General features: G+C 36.5%; 1 protein-coding gene across 1 annotated transcript in view; it reads right to left on the reverse strand.

The window, feature by feature from the left end:
- Positions 1–366: 366 nt before the first annotated feature.
- The window catches only part of sgsm2 (small G protein signaling modulator 2), a 103,784-nt gene continuing 78,233 nt past the window's right edge, over positions 367–25,917 (reverse strand). The window contains exons 13-24 of the mRNA XM_056473862.1: positions 24,418–24,577; positions 21,255–21,319; positions 21,013–21,158; positions 20,770–20,898; positions 18,858–19,040; positions 16,869–17,237; positions 14,283–14,407; positions 14,068–14,150; positions 12,068–12,177; positions 11,862–11,958; positions 10,199–10,366; positions 367–6,907 (exon numbers count right to left, since the gene is read on the reverse strand). Of these exons, the coding sequence (XP_056329837.1) occupies positions 6,819–6,907; positions 10,199–10,366; positions 11,862–11,958; positions 12,068–12,177; positions 14,068–14,150; positions 14,283–14,407; positions 16,869–17,237; positions 18,858–19,040; positions 20,770–20,898; positions 21,013–21,158; positions 21,255–21,319; positions 24,418–24,577 (1,724 nt within the window). The 3' untranslated portion in view covers positions 367–6,818. The remainder of the gene's footprint in view (positions 6,908–10,198; positions 10,367–11,861; positions 11,959–12,067; positions 12,178–14,067; positions 14,151–14,282; positions 14,408–16,868; positions 17,238–18,857; positions 19,041–20,769; positions 20,899–21,012; positions 21,159–21,254; positions 21,320–24,417; positions 24,578–25,917) is intronic.

Consider the following 25,917-nt stretch of genomic DNA (forward strand, 5'->3'; position numbering starts at 1 on the left):
CTAGTGTATGTGTGTGAATGAGTGCATGGATGTTTCCCAGTGATGGCTTGCAGCTGGAAGGGCATCCTCTGCGCAAAACATAAGCTGGATAAATTGGCTGTTCATTCCGCTGTGGCTACTCCAGATTAATAAAGGGACTAAGCTGAAAAGAAAATGAATGAACTGTAATATAAAATAGTGTAGTATATTTATCTTTGGCCTGCAGCTATCAATAATATATGGTTTTTGGCCCTTCATCCAAAAACGTTTGCGCATCCCTGGTCTAAAATAACTAATAACATTCAAACACTAAAAACTACAACAGTATTAATACAGACCATCCACAAACTGACACTTTTTGGCAGCACAGAGGTGTTTGTCCTGCATATGAAAATGTTTTAATTTCAAGGAACCACATTTTTCCCCCCATAATACATGTACATTCAAGGCAAATGATACATCCGTTACAATACATACTTCATTCTGATGTTGGCGTCCAAACAAAAATGTACATATATATATATATATACTATATTTTAAACGATTAGAAACCAGTGCACAACGTTGATAAGGGACATAACAGTCAACAAGTAACAAAGGTTTCCCACATTCAAATTGTACAGCTCTCCATGTTAGCACAGTCTCCAAAGTAAAAAATAGACAGCTTGACAGCAGAGTCCTCGTAGAAATCAGGCCTTTTCTCTTTATTTACAGTGCAATAATACACTCGGAGAGGAGGATAGTAAAATGATTCACAGTAGAAATAAAAAGCCATGTTTAGTCTGTTATACACCTGAACAACAGTCTTTGAGTTATGCATTATGAGAAGGATGACAACGTTTTTTTTAGAGGCTTTGGTACACGAGCTCCTGTCGGAAGTAAACCTTTCAACCCACAACACCAGAGATTGACAAGATTTGAGGCATCAGAAGACCACTTCTCCCATAATCTCTGTCAGTTGGTAGAAAAACGACAGTCTATATATATTTTTTGTTGTTGGGGTCATTTAGGCTGTTCAGAAGTGCAAACTACTAGCGCACCAATACTACTGCAGTATACAGAATGTACGCTGTGTGAATACGCTGAAATATGCTGGGTTCCACACAATCAATTTGTTTTGGGACAACATGAAGGATTTAAGTTAACTTATTACTTTTTACAAATTTAAATGGATTGAACATAAAACAATTAAGTTGTCCCCATAAAAAAACTCGAGAATTGTGTTGTTTCAGCTCATTTTAAATGCTGGAAAAACCCTGATGGCCAAATGTGCGGTAAACTTTCTGACCAGTGTCGACGCTGTATTATAGCATGCAAAATTGTATGCATGTTTTTCCAGTCTGATTTCACAAAGAAACGTAACTTGCTAGCTGGGGTGCCGTAAAATGACGGCCGGTAAATTACAGAAATTTACTGTAAAATAACAGACGTTAAATGACAGAAATTTACCAAAAAATTCAAACCTAGGTGGGCGACGCTGTGGCGCAGTGGGTAACACGTTCTCCTCACAGCAAGAAGGTTGCTGGTTTGAGCCTTGGCTGGGTAAGTTGGCATTTCTGTTCTCTCTGGTTTCCCCCACAGTCCAAAGACATGTGGTACTGGGTATGCTGAAATTGACCGTAGTGTATGAGTGTGTACGTGAATGCGTGAGTATGGATGTTTCTCAGTAATGTGTTGCGGCTGGAAGAGCATCCACTGCGTAAAATTAATGCTGGATAAGTTGGCGACTCCAGCTTAATAAAGGAAATAAGCCGACAAGGAAATTTCTGTAATTTAACCTCTGTAATTTTACAGTAAACTTCTGTAATTTAACAGAGGTTATTTTACGTTTTTTTTCTGGCACCCCAGCTGCAGGAAAAAAAAAAAAGTAAAATAGCGGAACTTTTTTAACAGTGTACAAGTTCAGTCATTTTAAAAAGGAGGCGTGGCACCAAACCCCACCCATAAAACCCAACCATCATTGGGGGAAATGCAAATCGTACTAAATTGTACGAATGAGATTGAATTAGGTTCACACTTAGCTGATGATTGATTATAAAGCTTGTTTGGCATGCTGTCCTGGGAGAGAGCCCTGAGCTCATAAGATCCTTGAGCCCAGGGCTCCCACCCGTTTGCAGAGCGAGAGGGGAGTTTGAGCTCAGGTAGATCTCGAGAACTCCCTGCTTATTTATGGCTAATGACATATAAGGAATTTCTATGGAGAGATTTATAGCTGACCAAGAGTTCATCTAGGGTGCCAATTTGGTTTGGTCAATTCACTGATGTTGCATGACTTTGGACTGTCGGAGGAAACCGGGGAACCTGGGTGAAACCCACACGAGCACGGGGAGAACGTAAACTTCGCACAGAAATGTCAACTGACCTGGTAAGGACTTAAACCAGTGATATTCTTGTTGTGAGGCAACAGTGCTAACCACTGGGCCTCAGTGTCACCATATCGCGGAACAAGGAAGGAGAAGTAGGTGTGGAATTCTTCAAAACAAATATAACTGTAGTAAGAAACTCTGGTTATTCATATTGAGTTAGGAATAATCTGATTGGCGAATCATGTGTTAGCTTATGCAGGACGAGCTGTGGTCAATCATAAGCACGTGATCCTCTCGAAATTAGTTCTTCATTACATCAAAAGTTACCAATTGCCCTGAGATAGCATTGGTTTTTCATGTTAAAGGGGTCGTTCACCCCCCAAAAAAAATGATTACTCACTATTTTCTTGAGCTGAAGTGCTTCCAAACCTTTATGAGTTTCTTTTTTTGTTGAACACAAAACAAGATATTTTTGGAGAAAGCTGAAAAACAGTAACTATTGATATCCTTAGTAGATAAATACCATAGACGTCAGTGGTTACAGGTTTCCAGCTTTCTCCAAAATATCTCGTTATGGTTCAACAGAAAAAAGAAACTCAATAAGGTTTTGGACAAGTAAAGGTTGAGTCAATGATGACCGAATTTTCAGATCATCGTCGACAATAGTTTCTATTTCTGCAATGTCACGGCTGAAGAACAGCATAACATTGTGTCCTAACTACATGCGACGTGACAAGATTCCAGCAACAAGCAGTTTATCTGTTCCTACCAGATGTGACATGAAAATGTAAACACCAGAGCAATTTTTATAACAAGTTTATAATCAATTAAATATAATCAACCTCTTTAGCATAATTTAAAGTACATGTTCAGGGGCTGATGCTTGTTGGTTTGCATTAAGAGTCACACTTCTAATGTTCATTTTCCAACTCTAAGTTTGCTAGTGTTTATGGTCCCACTTTATTTTAAATGTCTTTAACTAATGTGTACTTACATCAAAATATAATTACAACGTACTAATGTATTCATAATGTATTGAAGAACACGTCTGGTGGTATATGGGTAGGGTTGGGGACAGGTTTGCTGGTATGGGTAGGTTTAAGGGTGGACTAAGGTGTAAGGATGGATTAACAGTGTCATTTTTAATGTAATTACGTAAATTAATTACAGGTGTAATTACAAGCAGGTTTTTAATCAATCATACAGTAAGTACAATGTAAAAACACATATTTACACAATAAATACATTGTAACTTATTTTTAATTTCAGTGTAAGTACATATTAGTTAAGGTCACTTAATATAAAGTGGGATTGTTTTTTTTTTTTCAAGATCTGAGGTAAAATATCGCTTCTGCATTCAGTGTGGCAATAAAGGTCATGTAAAATGGTATTCAAACCCACATTAATAGCATTTAACACTGAATAAAGCACATAATCAGCACCTGAGGTGATTATTGTCTGCTGTTCATCCACAAGAAATAGAAACCATTTCTAAAATAGAAATTCTGTGCGTCACTGTTGCAGATGGTTAGGAAAAAAAATCAATTTAACATGGAAAAGAAAGCTTTTATCACGTGTCGCATCATTGCGTCACATGTAGCAAGGACACCGTATGAACAAAGTTGTACAATGATCAGCTCAGGTGCTGATTATGTGCTTTATTCAGTGTTAAATTTGAGTTTGAATACCATTATATGTGCCATTTATTGCTATACTGCAAGCACAAGCAGACAGTTTTACCTCAGATCCTGAAAATAAAATAACTAGCAAGCATACAGTTTGAAAATGAACATTAGAACTGTGACTCTCAATGCAAACCTATAAATCAGTCACTCAGCATGCACTTTTATTAACATTAAAGGGATTTATTATGTATTAATTAGATTAAAAACCTTCAATTTTGTCGGGAGTTCAGTTCACTATTCTGCACTTCTGAATGGCTCTGCTATTTACATTGTCCTGTAAAATTTTCAGCTGTATTACCAGATTGCTGTACGACACAGAACACGTTAAATTTCCATTTGGAATGTAACTGATTAATTAGCATAGTTACCATTAAATATACATATATATTTATACAACAGTTCTGTCTAGTTCTCAAATATGATTGGCTGATAGCCTTGCGATATTTAGCAAAACTCGTACAGTCTCTTCACTCTTGTGTATTACTCCACCCACGTAGAGTGACATCAGATCAATAAACTCACAACCATTTGACAAATATTGCTGCTGTTGGGCAACATAATGTACTTTTGAGGCTTTTTTAGGTGAGAATGTAGATGTTTATATCCCAACTATGCAGTTTATTTAAAAGGATAGTGCCTATTTTAAATATTTATCATTTTAGAGATACAGCGCGTTGGCATCCATCAGTCATTGAGCTGAGCAAAGACGGTTGACATTAATTATTGTGATCTTCGAATTGCAACAGAGAAATACTGGGAAATCTTTGTAGACTGATGGCATATCATGCTGTTCAGCCTTATAATCTTAAAATGTCAGCAAAATCACCTGTTTATAACCTCACTTTAGACATTACGCTAGAGAATCATTCAAATACTCTAAAGTGACGTTAGTGAAGTAGCAATGGTTTCTGCTGTTCTGACGTCAGCTGCAGATGTGAATGAATGGTGGAAAAAAAAGTAGTTCTACGTACAAAGGGATTTTTAGACTCTCCGTGTTTGATTTTCTTTTTATATACACACAATTATGCCGTCGAACTGTTGTAAAAATGCAACATCACACTCGTAGCAGTGCCATATGGCTGTATATCAGCACTGCTGGTACACTAAGGACGCACACCTCCCACTAGTGCTGATATACAGCCATATCGCGCTGCTACAAGTGTGATATTGCTCATATATATATTTGAATGGCACGAAATGTACAGTAAAATGCCTCATTTAACACAATGATTATCATTAGTCATCTGTATAAACAGAAGTATTCAGTCAGATAGTATTCTGCAATCTGAACAGCCTTAGGAATTGATTACTTGGAAGAAGGGGAAGACAGTATGGCAGTGAATTACACTTTAAATGTGCAAGAGTGCGAGGTGACACATTTGATGATGAACAGCTGTAATGTGCTGAAAGCAGGTCAAATTTAGTGACCTCTCTTTAATTACATTTCAAATCCAAATTTGTTTTGGAATGCGTTTCATTCTGAACAGTCAGATCAGATTTCAAGTAGTTCTTTTTGATGATTCAGGACATGATAAGTGTGAATACAGATTGGATGTGGAAAATAACTGGATTTATGTACACTACTATTTAAAAGTTTGGTATGCTTATCTTTTTTCACATCATAACGCCTGCATTTTATTAATTAAAAATACAGGGAAAAGATGGTAGTACTGTGAAACATGATTACAATTAAAAATAACCACATTTTACCTAAATCTATTTTCAAAGTCAACTTATCCTGATGAAAACGTTGAACTTCTGGCATCATTACCCCAGTCTCCAATCATTGTAATATGCTGATTTTTGCTCAGTGCTGAAAATTATTAAATATTTATTTATTTTTGTGGGAACTATGATCATTTTTACAGCATATTGTGATGAATAGAACAGCATTTATTTGTAACAGATAGCTTCAGTAACATGGCAGATTTAATTCAGTTTTTCTCAACAAACACTAATAGAAGTTTTTATAAACAACAACTCATTGACTCCAAACTTTTGAATGATAGTGTTTGTGCAGCATAAAGAAAGCCTGAAGGTAGTGGATAAAGCCAACCAGCATCTAAAAGACTAGTTAGTCTCTCATCATGTGGAAGCAGTTTTGCCGACCCGTGGAAGAGCCTGGACCCTTTCCAGACTGGACACTGAGGGAAGTGTGATGACCCCTGAAAAAAACACCTCAACCCCTTCGCTTTGGCCTTTCTGGAGCATCACGGGTGTCTCAAGGTCAAAGTGCAAAACGGACACAAATTCTGAAATGTGTTACAAAGGCAACGTCGACTACTTTTATTTCCGAGATCATTGTCATCATCACAAAGACGAACCGAAAAAAGGGGCTAAAGACGCTAAAACGAAAAAAACGAGGCATAAATAAATACTAGTAGAAGGTTATTATTGGCACAGTCCTTTTGGTCACACTGTTTGTACGACTTCTTCGTGGCTTAGTTATTATTTAAGGATTCAAAATGTGCTCAAATGAATCTGCCCGACTACAAACAACACCACAGTCAGTCACCGCTAAAAGATAATTCTATTTGGCGGCCTTTAGGGAAAGGAAATGATTGTGAGCCCAAATAGTAGGCATCTCATCTGTTTATAAAAGCAGATCGAAAAGGACCTGATCAGTGCGGCGTGTACAGCAAGAAACGGAAATGAAAACCTCAGTCACAGTGTGCTCAAACACCACGAGCATGCAGACAACGCCAGGTCTGACACAACGGCATTCTGTGGCAGGCAAACGACAGAAGAGTCCAGACGTCCAGGCAGATCCAGGACAGTGGAAACAAGAGAGAGAGAGAGAGAGAAGAGAGATAGAGAGATTTTGGTGGGCGGCTGCCTACTCTCGTTCTCACTTGTTCTCGATAAGGGTCTGCACCTTGTGTACCAGCTCCCGCGCCATTCGGAGGATGTGCTGCACGTCGTGGCGCTCTGCCATCTCTGTCAGAGAGGAACACAAAGAAGACTGTGATTCAGTGACTGACTTTACCACATGGCCACATGCTGCAGCTATACTTTAAAGGAACTCTCAACTTTTTTTAAAGAAATATGGTCATTTTACAACTCCCCTATAGAGTTAAACTGTTGAGTTTTATGGTTGTTGAATCCATTTAGCTCATCTCTGGGTCATGGGACTTTTAGCTTAGCATAAATCATTGAATTGGATTAGACCATTAGCGTCTAACTAAAAACTAAAAAAGAAGTCAAAAGTTACATTGTGTAGCTATTAAGACCAGTGGAAAAATACAAGTTTTATTTTCTAGGTTGACATGGCTAGGAACCAAACTCTCCTTGTGCACAGTAATACAATAGTAATATCGACTTTAAAAAAAGGGTAAAACTGCTTTAATTCTAGCCAAAGTAAAAGAAATATGACTTTCTCCAGAAGAAAAATTTATAGGAAAATTCTGTAAGCATTTCCTTGCACCCGGAAGAAACCCACGCCAACACAGGAAGAACATGCAAACTCCCCACAGAAATGCCAACTGACCCAGCCGGGACTCAAACCAGCGACCTTCTTGCTGTGAGGTAACCACTGAGCCGCCGTGTCTAATAGATTATGTTAAAAATATGTCAAATAGATGTAAATTTTATAAGACAATTGAGAGGAATTATTCACTCCGGTCTACCTGCATCACTAAAAGTGGTTTTAAATAGTAGCCCTAATTCTAACCCCTAACCCTAACTCCAACTCAATTAGCATGAGTAACCTAATCCGCTTGTTAAGTGTGACGTCACGCAAAGCGGCTTCTGGGTCCAAAGCTCTATTAAATTGTATAGAGAGACTCATCAAATGGTAATAATAAACATTTACAAAGCAATGTAATACTTTCGAAAATTGTGATCACAATATATATTATTAGGCATATATATATATATATATATATATATATATATATATATATATATATATATATATATATATATATATATATATATATGCATGCCTAATATCCGATGGCCAGAAAGTGACTAATTTTGGTAACATTTTGGTATGTGATGAGACTGATGTGTACACTATGATTTTATATAAATTCACTTTAATGTGTGATAGGACTTAAAAGTGGTCATAAACGAATGTTTTTTCGATTCAAACGAGTATAGCGGCTTTGACTCAGAATCAGTGTTCCATACGTCACCGATACATCATGACTTAGCTTGAACTGTTAGTTAACCTGACACCACTGGCTTCATTTAGCATTGCAGTATTTATTCATTCATTTTCTTTTTGGCTTAGTCCATTTATTAATCCAGGGTCGCCACAGCGGAATGACCTGCCAAATCATCCAGCACATGCGGACGCCCTTCCAGCTGCAGACCATCTCTGGGAACACAACAGACAATTTAGCCAACCGCATGTCTTTGGACTGTGGGGGAAACCGGAGCACTCTGAGGAAACCCACGCGAATGCAGGGAGAACATGCAAACTCCACACAGAAACGCCGACTGACCCAGCCGAGGCTCGAACTAGCGACCTTCTTGCTGTGAGGCAGCACTACCTACTGTGCCACTGCGTCGCCTACAGTATTTCTAACAAATCTAAAATAACTAGCAAACTTTTTCCCAAATGTAACTTCCAAATGTTACTACTATCATCATCACTTTTTTCCTCACCTCAGATGAGTTTGCATCCCTGATTAATAATATATAATCTCCTGATCTAATAAAAAAATTATCAATTCACATTTTGATATAAAAAAAATTGGGCTCAGTAAATTTGCTTTTTGAAAGAAATAAAATCGTATCAGTAATGACATAATAAAATGTTGTGAATGTTATATATATTATCCTGAAAAGTATTACATTTTCAACAAAATTGTTTGAGCAATATCAGCATAAAGCATTTTTCAAGAGTTCCCACTTAGATATGCTTGGCATTTAAAGCGGGTTTGGCATGCTGTCCCGGGAGAAAACCCTGAGCTCTGAGATATTTGAGCCCAGGGCTCCCGCCCTGGGCTCAATAAGCATATCAGGAGATCCGAGATCAGGTAGGTCTCGAGAGCTCCCCAAAATGCTATCAACTCGGGACACCAGCCGTGTATTTCAAAGAATTTCCCCCCAAAAGCTTGAAAGTTTTTGCTATATCCGGCTGCTGGATATAGAGGTTATGGAAAGGGAAGGAGGCTAGGGAGCTCCAGCTGGAGCAAAGGGTGACACAGACTCCTGTTGGAGCCTGAGCAGGATCAAACTAGGATCACTCTGATTGGATTATTACTGATTACAGATGAGCGGCCAGACGTGCTCAATCATATCACGTGCTCCTCTCGAAATTAGTTTATGAAACTTCACTTAAAAGTTTCTTAAGCAAGAAAATCCTGTCATAATGGTTTCTAAAGGATCGTGTGACAGCAAACTTATTTTATAACATTTCACAATATTAGTGTTTTAGGTGTATTATTAAATAAATAAATCCAGCTTTTAAGATCATAAGACGAAGCTTTCAAAAACATTGAAAAAAGCCATAATTGTATTTATTTATTTATTTAAGTGATTTTTTTATACAGTTGAAGTCAGAATTATTAGCCCAAATATTTTTTTCTTTTTTAAATATTTGCCAAATGATGTTTAACAGAGCAAGGAAATTTTCACAGTATGTCTGATAATATTTTCTTATAAGTCTTATTTGTTTTATTTCAGCTAGAATAAAAGCAGTTTTTTAATTTTAAAAAAACATTTTAAGGTCAATATTATTAGCCCCTTTAAGCTATATATTTTTTCAATAGTCTACAGAACAAACCATCGTTATACAATGACTTGCCTAATTACCCTAACCTGCATAGTTAACCTAATGAACCTAGTTAAGCCTTTAAATGTCACTTTAAGCTGTATCGAAGTGTCTTGAAAAATATCTAGTAAAATATTATTTACTGTCATCATGGCAAAGATAAAATAAATCAGTTATTAGAGATGAGTTATTAAAACTATTATGTTTAGAAATGTGTTGGAAAAATCTGCTCTCTTTCATACAGAAATTGGGGAAAAAAATAAACAGGGGGGCTAATAATTCAGGGGGGCTAACAATTCTGACTCCAACTGTATACATATATTTATATATTTTTAAGAAATACAGTACATTAATTACACTTTTTTTTGTCAAAACACCAGTGACTCAAAAAAGCTGGCAGTTTTTGGGGTTGAGCTGTTCATTCTGGTTAATGAATGAAAGACAGAAAGAGAGATGTAAACAGTAGAATCAGTGTGCAAACAGTCTAAATCATTGAGTTTACGCACCATTGAAGAACTTGATGATGTCAGTGAAGTCCATGTTGTTGTCCAGGATGATGTCCCGGTAAACCTCCACCAAAGCCAGTGCAATGAACAGGACAAAGTGCTTGGAGGAGATACGAGGGGCAACCCAGATCACCTCCCAAACCGCAAACACATCCTCATACAGCAGCTCTGAGACACACACACACACACACACACACACACACACACACAAAATGAAGAAATAAAATGATCAAGAAGTCATGACCACGAATGTTTTTAAGTTACTTTAACTCAGTGTGCAAATTATAAATTGACGATCAGGGGGGTCAACTGTTTCGGTTAGTTTATATAATACATGCTCTAGTCATTTCTATATTTATTTTTAATTACATCTAGTTTATTAATAAAACATTTAAGTTTTTAGCGTTTTGAGGAATATTAAGTGTATTCTTTTTTTTAAATAATAATAATTATTTTTTTTCACCTTTTATTGGGATAGGATAGTGGAGGACAGACAGGAAAGCATTTGAGAGCAGAAAGAGGGGATGGGTCGGCAAAGGACCTTAGGTCGAGAATCAAACTCGGGTTGCCATGAGCACCATGGTGCTATATGTCGGCGCACTTAACCACTAGGCTATTGGCGCCGACAAGAGTATTCTGACCTACAGTATTCTCTGATTAGCCATCTCAGATGTTACTGTACGTTAAACTTCAAACTATGCATCTAATTTGATTTTATTTTCAGGCTAAATATAGATACCACCACCTATTCTATGAGAAAACAAAGTCTTGTGAACATGATGTCTATTGGTGCACTAGATCTGCCACGTTCAGACTTTTTTTCCAAGTAGACTGATTGGCACAATTATTCAATTCAATTAAATTCACCTTTATTTGTATAGAGCTTTTACAATGTAGATTGAGTCAAAGCAGCTTCTCATAATAGGTCATAGTAAATTGCAACAGTGTAGTTCAGTTTGTAGTGTTTAAGTTCAGTTCTTATGCATTAACAATGGTTTGAACCGTTATAGGGGTGGTCAAATGTATATTTCTGTTATCTATTATTTGAATTATTAACGTTATTATTTAAAATACAGATCAGAGTGAAATATTTCTGAGTATTTAAGAACTGACCCCCATACATCTTGTTTTGACCTCCTTCAGGGGGGATCAAGCGTTATTAGGGGGGTCAACCCCCTTACCCCCCGCCCCCACGCCAAACCCCCCTGTAATTCGCACGCTGCTTTAACTTAATATTAGTTAACCATGTTTCAACTTCATTTTAAAAGTCAGTTTTAAATGAAAATATAAAAAGTTTATATTTTGTTAGTGCACATTACTATTCTTTAGGTGAACAATTAATTCATGGAAGTTAATCTACTAAAAAAATGTCAAAGTCTGACCATTTGCTTCTATGTTCTTTACCATGCCTCTTGTACAGTTTACAAGGAGGGAATGACGTGCAAAAAGAAAGCCCCGCCCCTTGCTCTATATTCTGTTTTAGTAGAAAGTACATCAACAAACCAAAATAAAAGTCTCAGCAACTTCTGGTTAACATGGACTTATAAAACATGAACCAATGAAAGTCATGTCATAGTTATTAGGCAGAAGCTCATTGGTTTACAGTGTGAGATATCATATTTTCCCTGTGCTTTACCTCAGGTTTGATTTTGGGTGTCGTTACCTCTTTTGAAGTCCAGGAGGAACCAGCGGTAGCAGAAGTAGAAGTGAGTGTAATCTCCATTCTGATGCATGAGCTCAAACAGCTCTGAGTCAAGGATCTGGAAAAACAGCACTGGATGTTCAGAACTCATGACGTCCCAGACTGCAGCAGACAAATCACAGAGCTGACTCAGGCAGGAAGACAGAGAAAGGTCATTGTCATGTTACCTGTATCAGTGACCTCATATTGGCGAAATGAGTGTCCATGGCCCCTCCGGTGGGGAAATTCTGACTCATCCTCCTCATCAGCTGAGTGAAGCAGCTGTAGGCTAAGCACTCTGTACAGACGATATTCAAGAAATGGAAATATTCGTTTTTCATTTTTCATCAAAATATGTGAAAAAAATTATGATTTATATTATTAGCACCCTTAATATTTTTCTTGATTGGCTACTGAACAAAGCACTGTTGTCCAATGATTTGTCTCGTTAGCCTAATTAACCTATACTCACCAGCCACTTTATTGGGTACATGTTACTAGTACTGGGTTGAACCCCCTTTTGCCTTCAGAACTGCCTTAATCTATCGTGAAATAGATTTATCAAGGTACTAAAATTCTCAGAGATTTTGGTCCATTTTGACATGACAGCATCATGCAGTTGCTGCACATCCATTATACTAATCTCCCGTTCCACCACATCCCAAAGGTGCTCTGTTGGATTGAGATCTGGTGACTGTGGAGGCCATTTGAGTACAGTGAACTCATTATCATGTTCAAGAAAACAGTCTCAGATGGTTCGTGCTTTATGACATGGCGCGTTATCCTGCTGGAAGTAGCCATCAGAAGATAATACTCAGGTAGGCTGTGGCATTGACATGATTCTCAATCGATACTAATGGGCCCAAAGTGTGCCAAGAAATTATCCCCCACACCATTATACTACCACCACCAGCCTGAACCATTGATACAAGGCAGGATGGATCCATGCTTTCATGTTGTTGACGCCATATTCTGACCCCACCATCCGAATGTTGCAGCTGAAATAAAGACTCATCAGGCAACGTTTTCCAATCTTCTATTGTCCAATTTAGGTGAGCCTGTGCGAATTATAGCCTCTGTTTCCTCTTCTTAGCTGACAGGAGTGGCACCCGGTGTGGTCTTCTGCTGCTGTAGCCCATCTGCCTCAAGGTTGGACGTGTTGTGCATTCAGAGATGCTCTTCTGCATACCTCGGTTGTAACAAGTGGTTATTTGAGTTACTGTTGCCTTTCTATCAGCTCAAACCAGTCTGGCCATTCTCCTCTGACCTCTGACCTCCTCTGGCATCAACAAGGCATTAGCGCATACAGAACTGCCGCTCAATAGATATTTTCTCTTTTTCGGACCATTCTCTGTAAACCCTAGAGTTGGCTGTGCGTGAAAATCCATGTGATTAGCATGTGATTGGCTGATTAGAAATTTACATTAACAAGCAGTTGGATAGGTGTACATAATAAAGTGGCCGGTGAGTGTAGTTAAGTCTTTATAATGTACTTAAAGCTGAATACTAGTATCTTGCAAAATACCTACTAAAATATTATGTACTGTCATCATGCCAAAGGCAAAAGAAATTAGTCATTGTAAATTATTTAAAGCTATTATTTTTAAAATAGTTTGAAAAAACAGCACTTGGGAAATATTACAAAAAGAATGAAAATGTCAAAGGAGCGCTTATAATTAAATATCAAAACATTGTTGTTGTTTTTTTTACCCAGTATAACATATTTATTATTCATTTTCAAATATTACTAAAAGTTTTAATATATTTTGTAAAATTATTAAAAATATTATAGATTTTTTTTTTTAAATCTACAGTAAAAATAGTTGAAAATACTTTATAAAATACAGAAAGAGTAAATCAGTAAACACAAAGTCACAATATTACTCTTTGATTACTCAAATGAATGTGTGCTTTCCTTGGAAATCATTTCAAACCTTAACAAATGTCAATAAAAGTCACTTTGTTATACTACAGTAAAATTTTTAATCTATAATGCAATCTGAATAAATAAATACACAAAAAATGACCCAGTGAATCACAACTATCGACAATTTCTAGTAAAACATGCAGCAAAGCAATTGTTAATTCACATATTTTTATAAAGTACACGAGCTGCTTGAAATACATAAATAAAGCCCATAAAACCTTATTGGGAGACTCATCTACAGAATCTTGTCTACTCACTCACCGTCATCCAGTATGACCATTAATGGGGCCAGAAGATCACACATGCCCTGCACATAGCCGATCTCCAGATGCTCCCATACGTAACTGCAAAAGAGAACACAGACAAAACAGCAGACTGAGCCTCACTTTAGCTCATTTAGGAAATGAGTCTGTGATTTATGTTTCAATGTGTCCAACAGACAGACCCATAAGAGCCAATCACTGTCCTGCACTGACCTGCACATGATGTTGCGCAGTTTCTCCAGGTTGCTGCTAGTGAAATAGTAGTAGTTGCGATCGCAGCGCTGGACATCTTTGTCTATTCTGTGCAAGTTCAGCGCCACCGTGTCCAACAGCTCGATCTGCACAACATACGACACAAATCCATTGGTTTTACATTACTGGACCAGAAAATGACCAGACCATGACATTTGAAGTACATACAGTCTACTTTATCACTGATGTTTATGTGTGTATGTTTACGTGTATGTGTGTTACTTTGAAAAAAAAAATGACTACAGAAATATTCGTATATGAATGTTAAATATTACATGCAATTAGGTGAACTACTTTAGAGGGAATATAATTATTATATGTATTTTATATTTTATTTATAATCTTAATTTCATAATAAAACGATAATTTTGAAAAACATGTATAATTACAAATTTCACATACTCTGTTATTATGCTAATATTTTGGTTGTACTATAAAATGTTATATAAAATTTTATAATTTTATGTCATTAAAATTTTTGATTATAATACTCTATACAGTAAATTCTTTAAGACATTTAAATATTTAATATGTTAAAAAACATATAAAAATAACTACAGAAATGTAGATATATGAATGTTAGATATTACATACAGTAGGTCAAGCACTTTAGAGGGAACATAATTATTTTATGTGTTTTATATATTATTTATAATGCTTGTATCATATTTAATTCACAATCATCGTTTTGTAAACATCTATAGTTACAAATAGGACCAATAATATACAGTGTAAAATTCTAATATTTTAGTTTTACTATATAATGAAATGTAAGATTGTGATTTAATTTAATGTTTTAGATTATAATACTATATAGTCAATTTTAATATATAAAGTGTTAGCTATTTTGTAACATTAGGCCAAGAGAAAAGAGATATCATATTTTATATATGATACAACCTAATATATTAATGTTAAAATGATACTATATATAATAAAAAATGCAATATAAAATAATTTATGTTGAATGTTACTTTCAATATCTAAATATTAACATTTTAAAAATCATTTACTATATGGTCAAAAACATTAATAAATGTTATGATATATATTGTAAAATAAAAATATCATACAATATTTTTAATCTAATATAGTAATTTCTTATAACTTTAAACAAAAACACCAAAATATACCAGATTCTGGTCAAATGTATGAATTACAGAATTGTTATGTGTATTTGTATATATTCAATTCATGTTTATTTCTATAACGCTTTTACAATGTAGATTGTGTCAAAGCAGCTTAACATCACTGCAGGCACAGGATGTCAACATGACGTCATATTGATGTTGTACCCCAATGTCGTGGGGACGTTGGATTTTGTTAGGAAAGGAAAATTGGGTTGACATCTGAACCCAATGTCAGGTTGACATCAATGTCCAATGTCCTACATAAAATCAACCTAAAAATCAACCAAATACCAATGTCTAATCATGTTAAACCTTGACGTTGTGTGGACGTTACCACTATCTATCAGACGTTAGATTTTGGTCACTTTCCAACACCACCTAAAATCATGTAATTTGATGTCATTATTGATGTCAAAATATGTCCTTAGAAGCTGGCTTGACATTGAATTTTGGTCACCTGACATCATGATCTAAATGTAACCTAATAATAATGTCTTATGATATTGTGTGCCTGCTGGGATAAACGTTCTAGTAAATTAAAAAAAACTTTGAAACTTTGAATTAAAATGTAGTTTAGTTCAGTTCAGTGTGGTTTAAATTTCACTGCTGAAAGTCCAAACACTGAAGAGCAAATACATTGATCAAAGCAAATCCATCATATGTATATCAACAGTCAGTAACACGTTACAATAGGTTTGTATTAGTTAACATAAGTTAATGTATTAGTTAACATGAATTAACAATGAACAACATATCTGTTAAGCATTACTTAAACTTTGTAGATTTTAATTAAACATATTAATATGAGCTTTTGGTAAACAATGACTTCATTTAGCATTACATAATCTTTGTTAACGTTAACTTACTCATATTCTAAGACATCTCATTACATTAACAGCTTAATTAGTTAATGTTTACAGTGATGTATTTGTTAAAGGATTAGATAGCATGACCTAACAATGAACAACATATTTATTCAGCAATACTAAATATCTGTAATGTAAACTTACAAATATAGTAATGTGTTAGTTGACATGAACAAATATTTAATGACTCAGGTTTAGCAAATGTAAAAAAAATCAGCATTGTAACAAGTTCCAAAATATGGTAATAAATAGTTTGAATCATTTGAATATAAATATATTGATTTTAAAAAAAGTGTTTACAATATGCATATAAAACACTAAATTGTATAATAAAAACTATTAAATAACAATAATATAATATTTTATATTAATATTATATATTAAAATAAGTTTATGGTAAATTATAATGCGTTTAAATGATAAATATATAATGAGATTAGACAAATCGACCTAATTAAAACAACCAATTATTGAAATGACTGTATTCAAATCTTGAAATATCTTGTGATTAACCACAGTCTGTGAGCTGAAGCAATGTTGCCTTGACATACCGTATAAGAGGAGAAAGACGGTGCAGTGCCCTCAGAGCTACTGGTGGTTGTGAGTTTGTCCAGCTGACTGCACAGTTTGTCCTCACTCAGAGATCCACGACCGCCCTGCTCCTCCAGTCCTCCAGTGGGCGTTGTGTCCTCCTCCATGCTCTGGCCGTCGTCAATGCTGGACATGATTTGGGAATGTCCCGACGCGACAGAGTAGTTCCTGGAGGACGGCAGGCCTGAGTCTGGAGAGTCGAACTCCACCAGCGGCCTCTCGTCTGGGGCTAGCATGGCCGGGGTGACCACTGTGGTTAAAGTGGGTGTGCTGTCTTCACATGAAGTGTCCTGACCCCCGGCGTCAGGCTCGTCCACAGACATGAACACCTGAACACAGAGACACCAGATGGGATGAGAGGAAGTTAGAGTTTCATCAGGCTACCCAGGCTTTTCAGATGGCAGACATGGTAAACACAAGTCATACAGGCTAAAAGTTGTTTTCAAAAAATTTTTTATTTTAGTTGACTCTCATTGCTTAGAAAATCAAAAGTACACGTATTGAATACTCAAATGTATCAAATGTGTAAATGTATTAGTCAATGTTTGTCATTTATGTTTATACTAACTGATATTCAACAGTTCCCTACTGGAAAAAAACAGCTTAAACCAGCCTAGACTGGTTGGCTGGTTTTAGCTGGTCGACCAGCCTGGTTTTAGAGGTGTTTTGGCCATTTGCAGGCTGGTTTCCAGCCATTTCCAGTCTGGTCTTTGCTGGTCAGGGTGGAAAATGACCAGCTAAAACCAGCTTGACCAGCCTAGCCAAAACCAGCTATGTGCAGCTTAAACCAGGCTGGTCAAGCTGGTTTTAGCTGGATTTAGCTAGTCATTTCCCATTTTCCCCCCTTCTGCTTTCACTTCTCATTCTAACAGAGGGAGCGATTTGTTTGTGAATGAATCTTCGTTATGAACGACTCGTTCACCACCAATTATTCAAGTTTCTGGCACCGCAGCATTTTGTTGTCATATTTTTTTTTTTATTTTTTATTTTTTTATTTCATTCAACAAAACTAGCATAAGCCTAGTATTTAGTGCAGGTTGGTGCTACTTTACTTAGGTCAGTGCAATAAGAGACTGTATTATCATCAATACTTGTTGAGCACAAAAGTTCGTAACATACAAAAACCTAAAAATCCAAATCTTACTTATGAAATGTTATGCCTTGTTTTCTTTGTTTGCTCGTTACTACACCTGTACCCAGTGCTAAAGTCCAGCATCTTCACATTGGCTTTAGTCTTGACTAGTGCGGCTGAAATACATTTGTCCTGGGAGTAATGGAATGGACGCATGCTGAATGGATGCATGCTCAGGGTCTGTATGCGATACATAGTGTATATATCTATGCCTAAAACCCACCAATAGTGTTTTCAAAAGCAAAAAACGCACTGCTACCATGCAGTTTTACTTTGATTTTACATTTCTTGTATCTCTCTTATGAAACCATGATTTAACATTTCTTGCATCTCTTTTATGGAACCATGACTTGAATCCAAGAACTCTGCATTACAAGTACAACACCGTATAAAGCGAGTTACTGAGCAAACTGATTGAACCACAAAAGTTATAGAGATAGAGAAGTGAGGCTAACTTATTTAATTACAAATCATAGACACTGAGAGGTTGTTTTGTGGTATTCATTTGGTGTTTTGCATAGAAATGCACTAAAATAATCTTTATTTCATTGATAATATGTCCATGTAAATATCATTAGCATGAAAATAAACAAAGTGTTGGCATCATGCTGCCCTATAGTATTCATTTCACCTAGAATGCAACTGCAGTCAAATAAATAAAAGTACGTTTTTTCAGTTTCACAAAAATGTAGGATGAGGCACAAATTTTCAGTGAGCCTTTGTTGAATATATCAATCGCTTTGGAATATGAATAAAACTCTTTTTAGATTATTAAAACAAATGAACGAACGTGACTATCTAAAAAATCTGCACTCACCTCATTGCTGATAGTGGAGTCTCTGTGGATAAGTCTGAGGACGTGGCTGTCTATACTGCTTCCTGACGACAACTTGGCGAAAATGGCCGACTGCATCTCTTTCTCTCGCTGCTTCACAATGACTTCACAGGCCTTCCACTCCCTCATTACCTGCTGATACCTTGCTGTGATCTTCTCATCAATCTACAAAACAAACATCACACCATGAAAAAACTGTTCATGCTGTTCAAGAATTTCTCTTCCTTTTTTAAAAGGGCATCCATTTTGCACATTTTTCAAGATTTAAGTCTTTTGTGTCTCCAGAATGTGTCTGTAAAGTTTCAGCTCTAAACACCCATCAGATCGTTTTTTATACCTTTCAGAATATTGGATTTTCTGCTCCGAACACAATGTAGCTGTTTTTGTGGTCTGTGCCTTTAATGCAAATGAGCTAGGTCTCCCCGCTCACAGTTCCCTCATGCTTGTCAGAGCCGTCTGCTGCTATGTCAGATAAACAGCACAGTGACAAACATGGAGGAAGCAGATCTCACATAATGTTTGTGAGAATTACTACAGTAAGAACTTTAGTATTTCCTTTCTGCAATGAGTCACACACAATATCGTTACAAAATTCACGCACACACACACAGTGCGCGCGTTTAACTTTGCACTGTTTTTGCATGGCAAATGTGACAGGATGCACAATAATATCCACTGCTGCATATGTTAATGTACAAAATAAATCTGATTTAACGTCCACAAACAGAGATTGAGGCATCTTATTTTTGTAGAATTGTACTGACATGTTACTGTGGTAATGAATTACAGTAGCTATGTTTCCATTCACCTATTTTTATGCGCATTTTGAATATGCGCATAAAAATAGGTTGATGGAAATGCCATGATGCGCAAAAATGTTTAAAATGCACATAAAAAACTTATGCGCACAACTGAGTGGGATAAACTTTTTATTCGATAAGAAAAGATGCGCATAAACTATGATGGAAACACTGATGAACGCACAAAATTTCAGTATGCGCATTAAAAAAGGTCATGTGATTTTGTTATAAGAGATCATGTGATGATGAAAATGTGTGTAAATAGAGAAACCAGCGGGCTGAGCACACTGTAAACCATCTGAACTGTTGTTTTGGTCATTATAAAACACATTACTGTTTAAGTATTAGTGTTATTATATTATTAATGACCTCCAGAATCAAGATTGTCTGTCCTCTGTGTCTGACCCCTTCAAACGCCACCGTGCGTTCACTGCCTGTCAGGATTGCCTTCTGGATTGCACAAGTCATTTATTAGATGAAGAAAAGATTGACGCAGCTTCTCCTACCACAGTAAATTCAGTTTTTACTGTTGATGTTTGGTGCCAGTTAATCAGGAAGTGACGGTTTTGTTCGCTTTGACTCGTTGGATGGAAACGCTGCTTTATTCGCACATCTTTAATGCGATAATCCAGTTTTGCGCAGAAAGTTCATTCGCATTTTTGGATGGAAACATAGCTAGTGATTTTATTGTCTTTATTACAAACATGCACTGTTTTTAAAACATTTTAAACTCATTCTTGATCACATTTGATTATGACTGATGATCACAGAGAGCAGAACAGATCTTTTAATCCTAGTTGCTTTGCGCACGTCCTGTCTTGTTGATATGATTATGCACGTTACTCCAGAGACATGTTAATACACGGCTGTCAATCATTTTGGTGGGTGGGGAAACCACACTCCTACGTCACATTATGGTGTGCCTCAAAAAGGGAGGGATTTGGATCCTATTTTAATGTCAGGAAATTAAAGACTTATTGTCTTTATATCACACCAATATGACAGTGGACACACTATACCTACACACAGTTCTGTTCAAACAGCTTGATTTTCATCATAGGTGCTCTTTAACATAAAAAAACCTGAATTTTTACCTGAGCCATATTTTTTTTGTCCATCCCAAACTTGTAGTGTCCCAGCAGAAACGGCCACACTTCCTTTCTGATCTCATGCTCCACCCCTCCATAATAAACCAACCTCAGCAGCTCCAGCTCCTTATAGTTCTGGCAAGAGAGAATCAGAGACAGATGGAGACAGCGGGACCACTGCGGCCTATGGTACATGTCACGGACCGCTAGTACCCTCTAGTGACTAGAGCCGAAGAGTACTAGGCTGACCTTACAGTCTTTCTGATATTTACTCCACACATCTTTGCTGAGACCTCCAGAGGCTTCACAGGGCTTGTCCGGGGGAACGATGTTGTGGTTAACCAGTGCTGAAAGATGTGTTCTCACTGTGGACAGATGCCGACAGTAGGCCAGCCCTTCAAACACGAACACAGCAAAAGAGCATTTTATGTACACCCGAGGCTTTATTAAACCAATTCATATGAATAATTGCGAAGATTTGCTGGACTTACAGCCATAAAACGCTCGAGACACAATCTGTCTCTTCATATTTTGGCACAGCATCTTCAGAGGAATCCTGGACACAGAAGGGAAACATCCGTTACTTCTTTCAAAACAGGAAGGCTACTCAGATGCTTTTGCAAAAATATACATGAACTGCAGCCAAAGTTATTTAACATATGGCTGTTTTTTTATCTTTGGCACTTGCTTGTCCAATGCATTGAACCTCTTTCCTTCTAAAAAAATGTTCTTGAAAAATGTTCATCATGGATTCATCATTTGTTTTTGCCATTTTTCAAATGGGCGTTTTCTTAAAACCTCCATCCACTCCATAGTTCAGCAGAAAATTAAAGTTTTTAACTTTTAACTTTAACAGAATTTTTTTAAACTAAAACCAGGTTCTTCTGTGATTTAGAAAACGCAAATCAGAAAATCTGAAAAATTTTACAGGCAACATGTAATTAGTACCCGTGACTCCTCAAAATAAAACAACATAAAAGTCTTATGAAGTGAAACCATCAAGAAACATTTTCTTGACTTGTATTTTATAATTATTTTTTTTTCACCTTTATAATGACAGGACAGTAGAGATTTCAGACAGGAAAGCATTGGGAACAGAGAGAGCGGAAGGATCGGCAAAGGAATTCGAGCTGAGAAATGAACTCAGGTCATGTGAGCATGTCTGTGCTATATGTCAGCACACAGTATCACTAGGCTATTGGCGTTGACATGACTTGCATTTTATGAATCAGCACATAAATTCCTGTGCCCAAATGATTTAAATTAGTACACAGTCATAGGTCTTAGAGGGGTGGTCCACTACGATATCATATTTTAAACTTTAGTTGATGTGTAATGTAGCTGTATGAGCATAAATGACATCTCTGAATGTAATACGCTTACGGTTCAATGCAAATGGAGACATTGACTTTTACAGAGTTAGTTTAGCACAGGCTATAGCGAACAAAGTTGGGGACTACAAAAAATACATTCGGGTTAATGAGATCATGAACACTTCAGATTACGTGCATTCAGCATGCGCATACACCCCACACAGCAAAGGGGCATGGCCAGAAGCACTGTAATGTAGAAGAGAAAGCTAAAATGCTGCCCAAATGCTGCTATTTCCACAGAGCTTCTTCTGTTTCTGTATTTGGGCACACAAAGGACACAGCACAAAGAGAGAATGCTTACAATTAAATTTTAATTATGTTCCAGAGAATTATCAAAAAAGATATAGCTAGCATTTGACAAAAGACAGCTTCCAGAATCTCTCTCAGTTAAGTGCTGGACTCGGCTAAAACCTCTTCAAAGGAGCAGCTCCAACCATAATAGACGAAGATGTGGATTGTGAGCCACAAGTAAGTATTTTTATTTGTTAAAATTGATCTATTACGTGCATAGTGTCTAGCGTTAACGGTATGTTGTAGCTAGGATGCAAACAACGGAAAATGCTGTTTGGCACCATTAACAATTAGTTATAAATTCATTTTTATCCATCAAACGCCCATAAACACCCTCAGTCTTCAGCAGCGCTGCAGTGTCTCTCTATGCGGCCGCTTTCCGTGTGTTCTACATCTCAAATAATGAACTCGCAAAAAAATATTTGAATGTTTCATATTACACATGCTTATTTTGAATATATATGCAAGACACTTGTCAGGTTTTATTTTAGAGAGCAGGCATGAGGTTCAGCTGTGTCCTCTTTATTTTCTGTCTGATTCAGGCTCCAACTGATACGGCTACACTGACTATTTACAGAGCAGAGGCAAAGCGTGTGCTTTTGAAGGTGTGACACTTTTCCTGGTGACGTGGAGCCGATCCGTGAATCAAAGCACATTATGTTAGCTGACCTATCAGAGCCTCTTGAGGGTGGGCCTTTGGAGGAACTAAGAAATATGCAGATCTTGCGATGTAACTACTACAGATTAGCACATCACAATATAGAGGCTGAAAGGACATATGCAGGCCCATGGGCATTGCTAGGCCTATTTTAGGGGGGCTGTAGCTCATAAACTGTATGCTTAATTGTCCTCTCAGTCCCCTTTAAATTTGATATTAAAACGGCAGCAGAATTCAGCTCCTCCCAGTTTTTTGTTTTTCATTTGATCAGCAAACAGCTGTGAACAGCGAGAGAACGAGTTGTGTGTTTATCGATAAATTGTTATAATATCTGCTTATTTGCAGTCCTTTGATTAAGATAACCATGTATCACCTGTATCCCAATGTCATGGAGGAGCAGTGGGGTTTTCTCTGCGTTCACCTCATCAGCACAGCTGTTTCCTCCAGCGAAAAATGGAACTCTTAGCGAACATTTAGATATTTTTATTTCAAAATGAACTACCACTATTAAACACTTTACAGTTTGTGTAGAATTAACTATACTATACAGTCTTTCACAGAAAGGGTTAAACACAGTGACAGAACCACTTTGTGAATGTACTCGTCATAACTGTCACTGAGTCACTGACAGAGATGGAAACATCAAGTGTTGTTTAAAAGTATATATTTATATGTACAGTATGACATTTATAAAGTGGCAGTTTTTTTAAAACATGGAAACAAAAAAGCACTAGAATATATAGAAAGTGGTTTTTACTACAGTAAACAGATGGGTTGAGCCTACTTGGCTTATTCAGAACTCAAATTGCTATGCCTGTCTATGTAATACAGTGAAATACTAGTATACAACCCATATTAAACAAACATTTTTAAGTGTATTACTAAAAAATTACTACTTATAAATGTAATATCAGGCTTTGTGTATACATAATTTTTTTTACCTTATAAGAAGCTGAGCCCCCCTAAAATGAAAATCCTAAAATCGCCCCTGTGCATGCCTAGACCAAAATTTCAGCTATAAATCATCTTTAATGTTCAACTGAAGAAAAATAGTCACCTACACCCTAAATGTGTTATTTTTAACATTGATAATATGAAAAAATGCTTTATAAGCAGCAAATCAGATCATTACTATGATTTCATGTCACACTAACAACTGATGAAAATTCAGTTTTACCTTCACGGGATTAATTTACTCAGTATAATTTGTATTACTTTACAGCAGACAGCAGTTATTTGAAACAGTAATAGTATTTCACAACATTACTGTTACTGAACGTGTGTTTTCTTTAAGTCTTCAGGGCCAGAAGTGTGAACGTGTATCTCTCTCACCGGTCATGCATGCAGGTGCAGCTGGCTGGAAGCTCGACAGAGGCATTGCTGCCCCCAGTGGAGCAGGACAGACATGATGACATATGACTGGTGCACTCGCCCTGCTGCCATGACAAGGGGCTGCCGCCAAAACCCTGCATCTCCATCAGGTCCCCGTGGTCTAGCAGGGCATAAGAGTGGAAGAGATGGCAAAGAGAAAGAGCAGGAAAAAAGAAGGATAGGAAATAGGATTAAAATATGCTCTAGTAACCTGCATTTGAATAGCATGCTTGAGATTATTCTATTATTTGGAACCTACTCCTACATTGCACTGGTAAACTCCTAGACAGAAATTGACGTTATACACCATATTCAGCTCTAAAGGCTCGGATTCAGTGAACTACAGGCCTCAGCTCAACCATGAGATAATTAAGGAAGAGGAAACTGCATCCTATATTGCATTAAATATTCATTTTAATTAAAATATTGTTTATTCTGAAAGTTAGGGCTGTCAATTAATTACAAATTACTTTTGAAACTGTTCCCTAAGAATCCAAACCGCTTCTCTAAGATTTTTCTGTTTGTTTTAATTTTATATTATCAATACTATCAATTACATTTGCTTTTTTAAAAACATTGCTCTATTCACAATCCTGCGTGACTAGAGTCAAGTATAGTGTTTACAGAATTGTGTTTTTTAAGACAGCGTGCCTAATTCAAAGTAGTTTCGTTTTTTTTTTTTCAAATGCTAGAAAACATTGGCATAAATGATTTTACAAAAGACGTTACTTCTGCTTCAGACTTAAATTGCTGTTTAACGTATGGGTCAGGGGTCTAATTAAAAAATTTGTCCATTTTATACCACTTGATAACACTAAAGTACGAATGTTTAATAATTAGCAATGTTTCCGTCCAACTAAAGACCATTTTGAGGGATGTAAACAATAACAGTGATCCTAATGTATTTCCTGTATTACGTATTTTAATTTCTATACTGTATATTCCAAACACCCAAAAAGGGCCACATATTGATAAATAATGTTATGGCAGCTGTTTTAACGTTAACACATTGAACTAGCTCGTGCAACAGTTACGAAATAGTTTGACAACAAGCAGGAAATGGTTTTGGGCCAGTGACATTGCCACATTGAAATGCGCTATTTTATGCAAATTTGGGAAAGAACTAAATGTAAAAGTTCTAAAAATGCACATAAAATGTCTCTTCTCAATTGAGGATCATACATTTTTAATTCAACAACAACAACAACAAAGAAAAATGTGCATTAATTATAATGGAGACACATCTACCAAATAAATCCGTTGATACACACCAACAAATAGAATTTTATTATTCTTGCTGGAACATGATCTTTATTTAATATTCTGATGATTTTTGGCATTATTTTAAACTCATACAATGCATTTTTGGGCTATTCAAACAAATATAACTTAACACTTATAGTTTTATAGTCCAATGTCACTGATGTGAAGTCATTTTGAAAATGCTGTCTGTCATCAAAA

Source organism: Danio aesculapii, chromosome 15, assembly GCF_903798145.1.
Source record: "Danio aesculapii chromosome 15, fDanAes4.1, whole genome shotgun sequence".
NCBI lineage: Eukaryota > Metazoa > Chordata > Actinopteri > Cypriniformes > Danionidae > Danio > Danio aesculapii.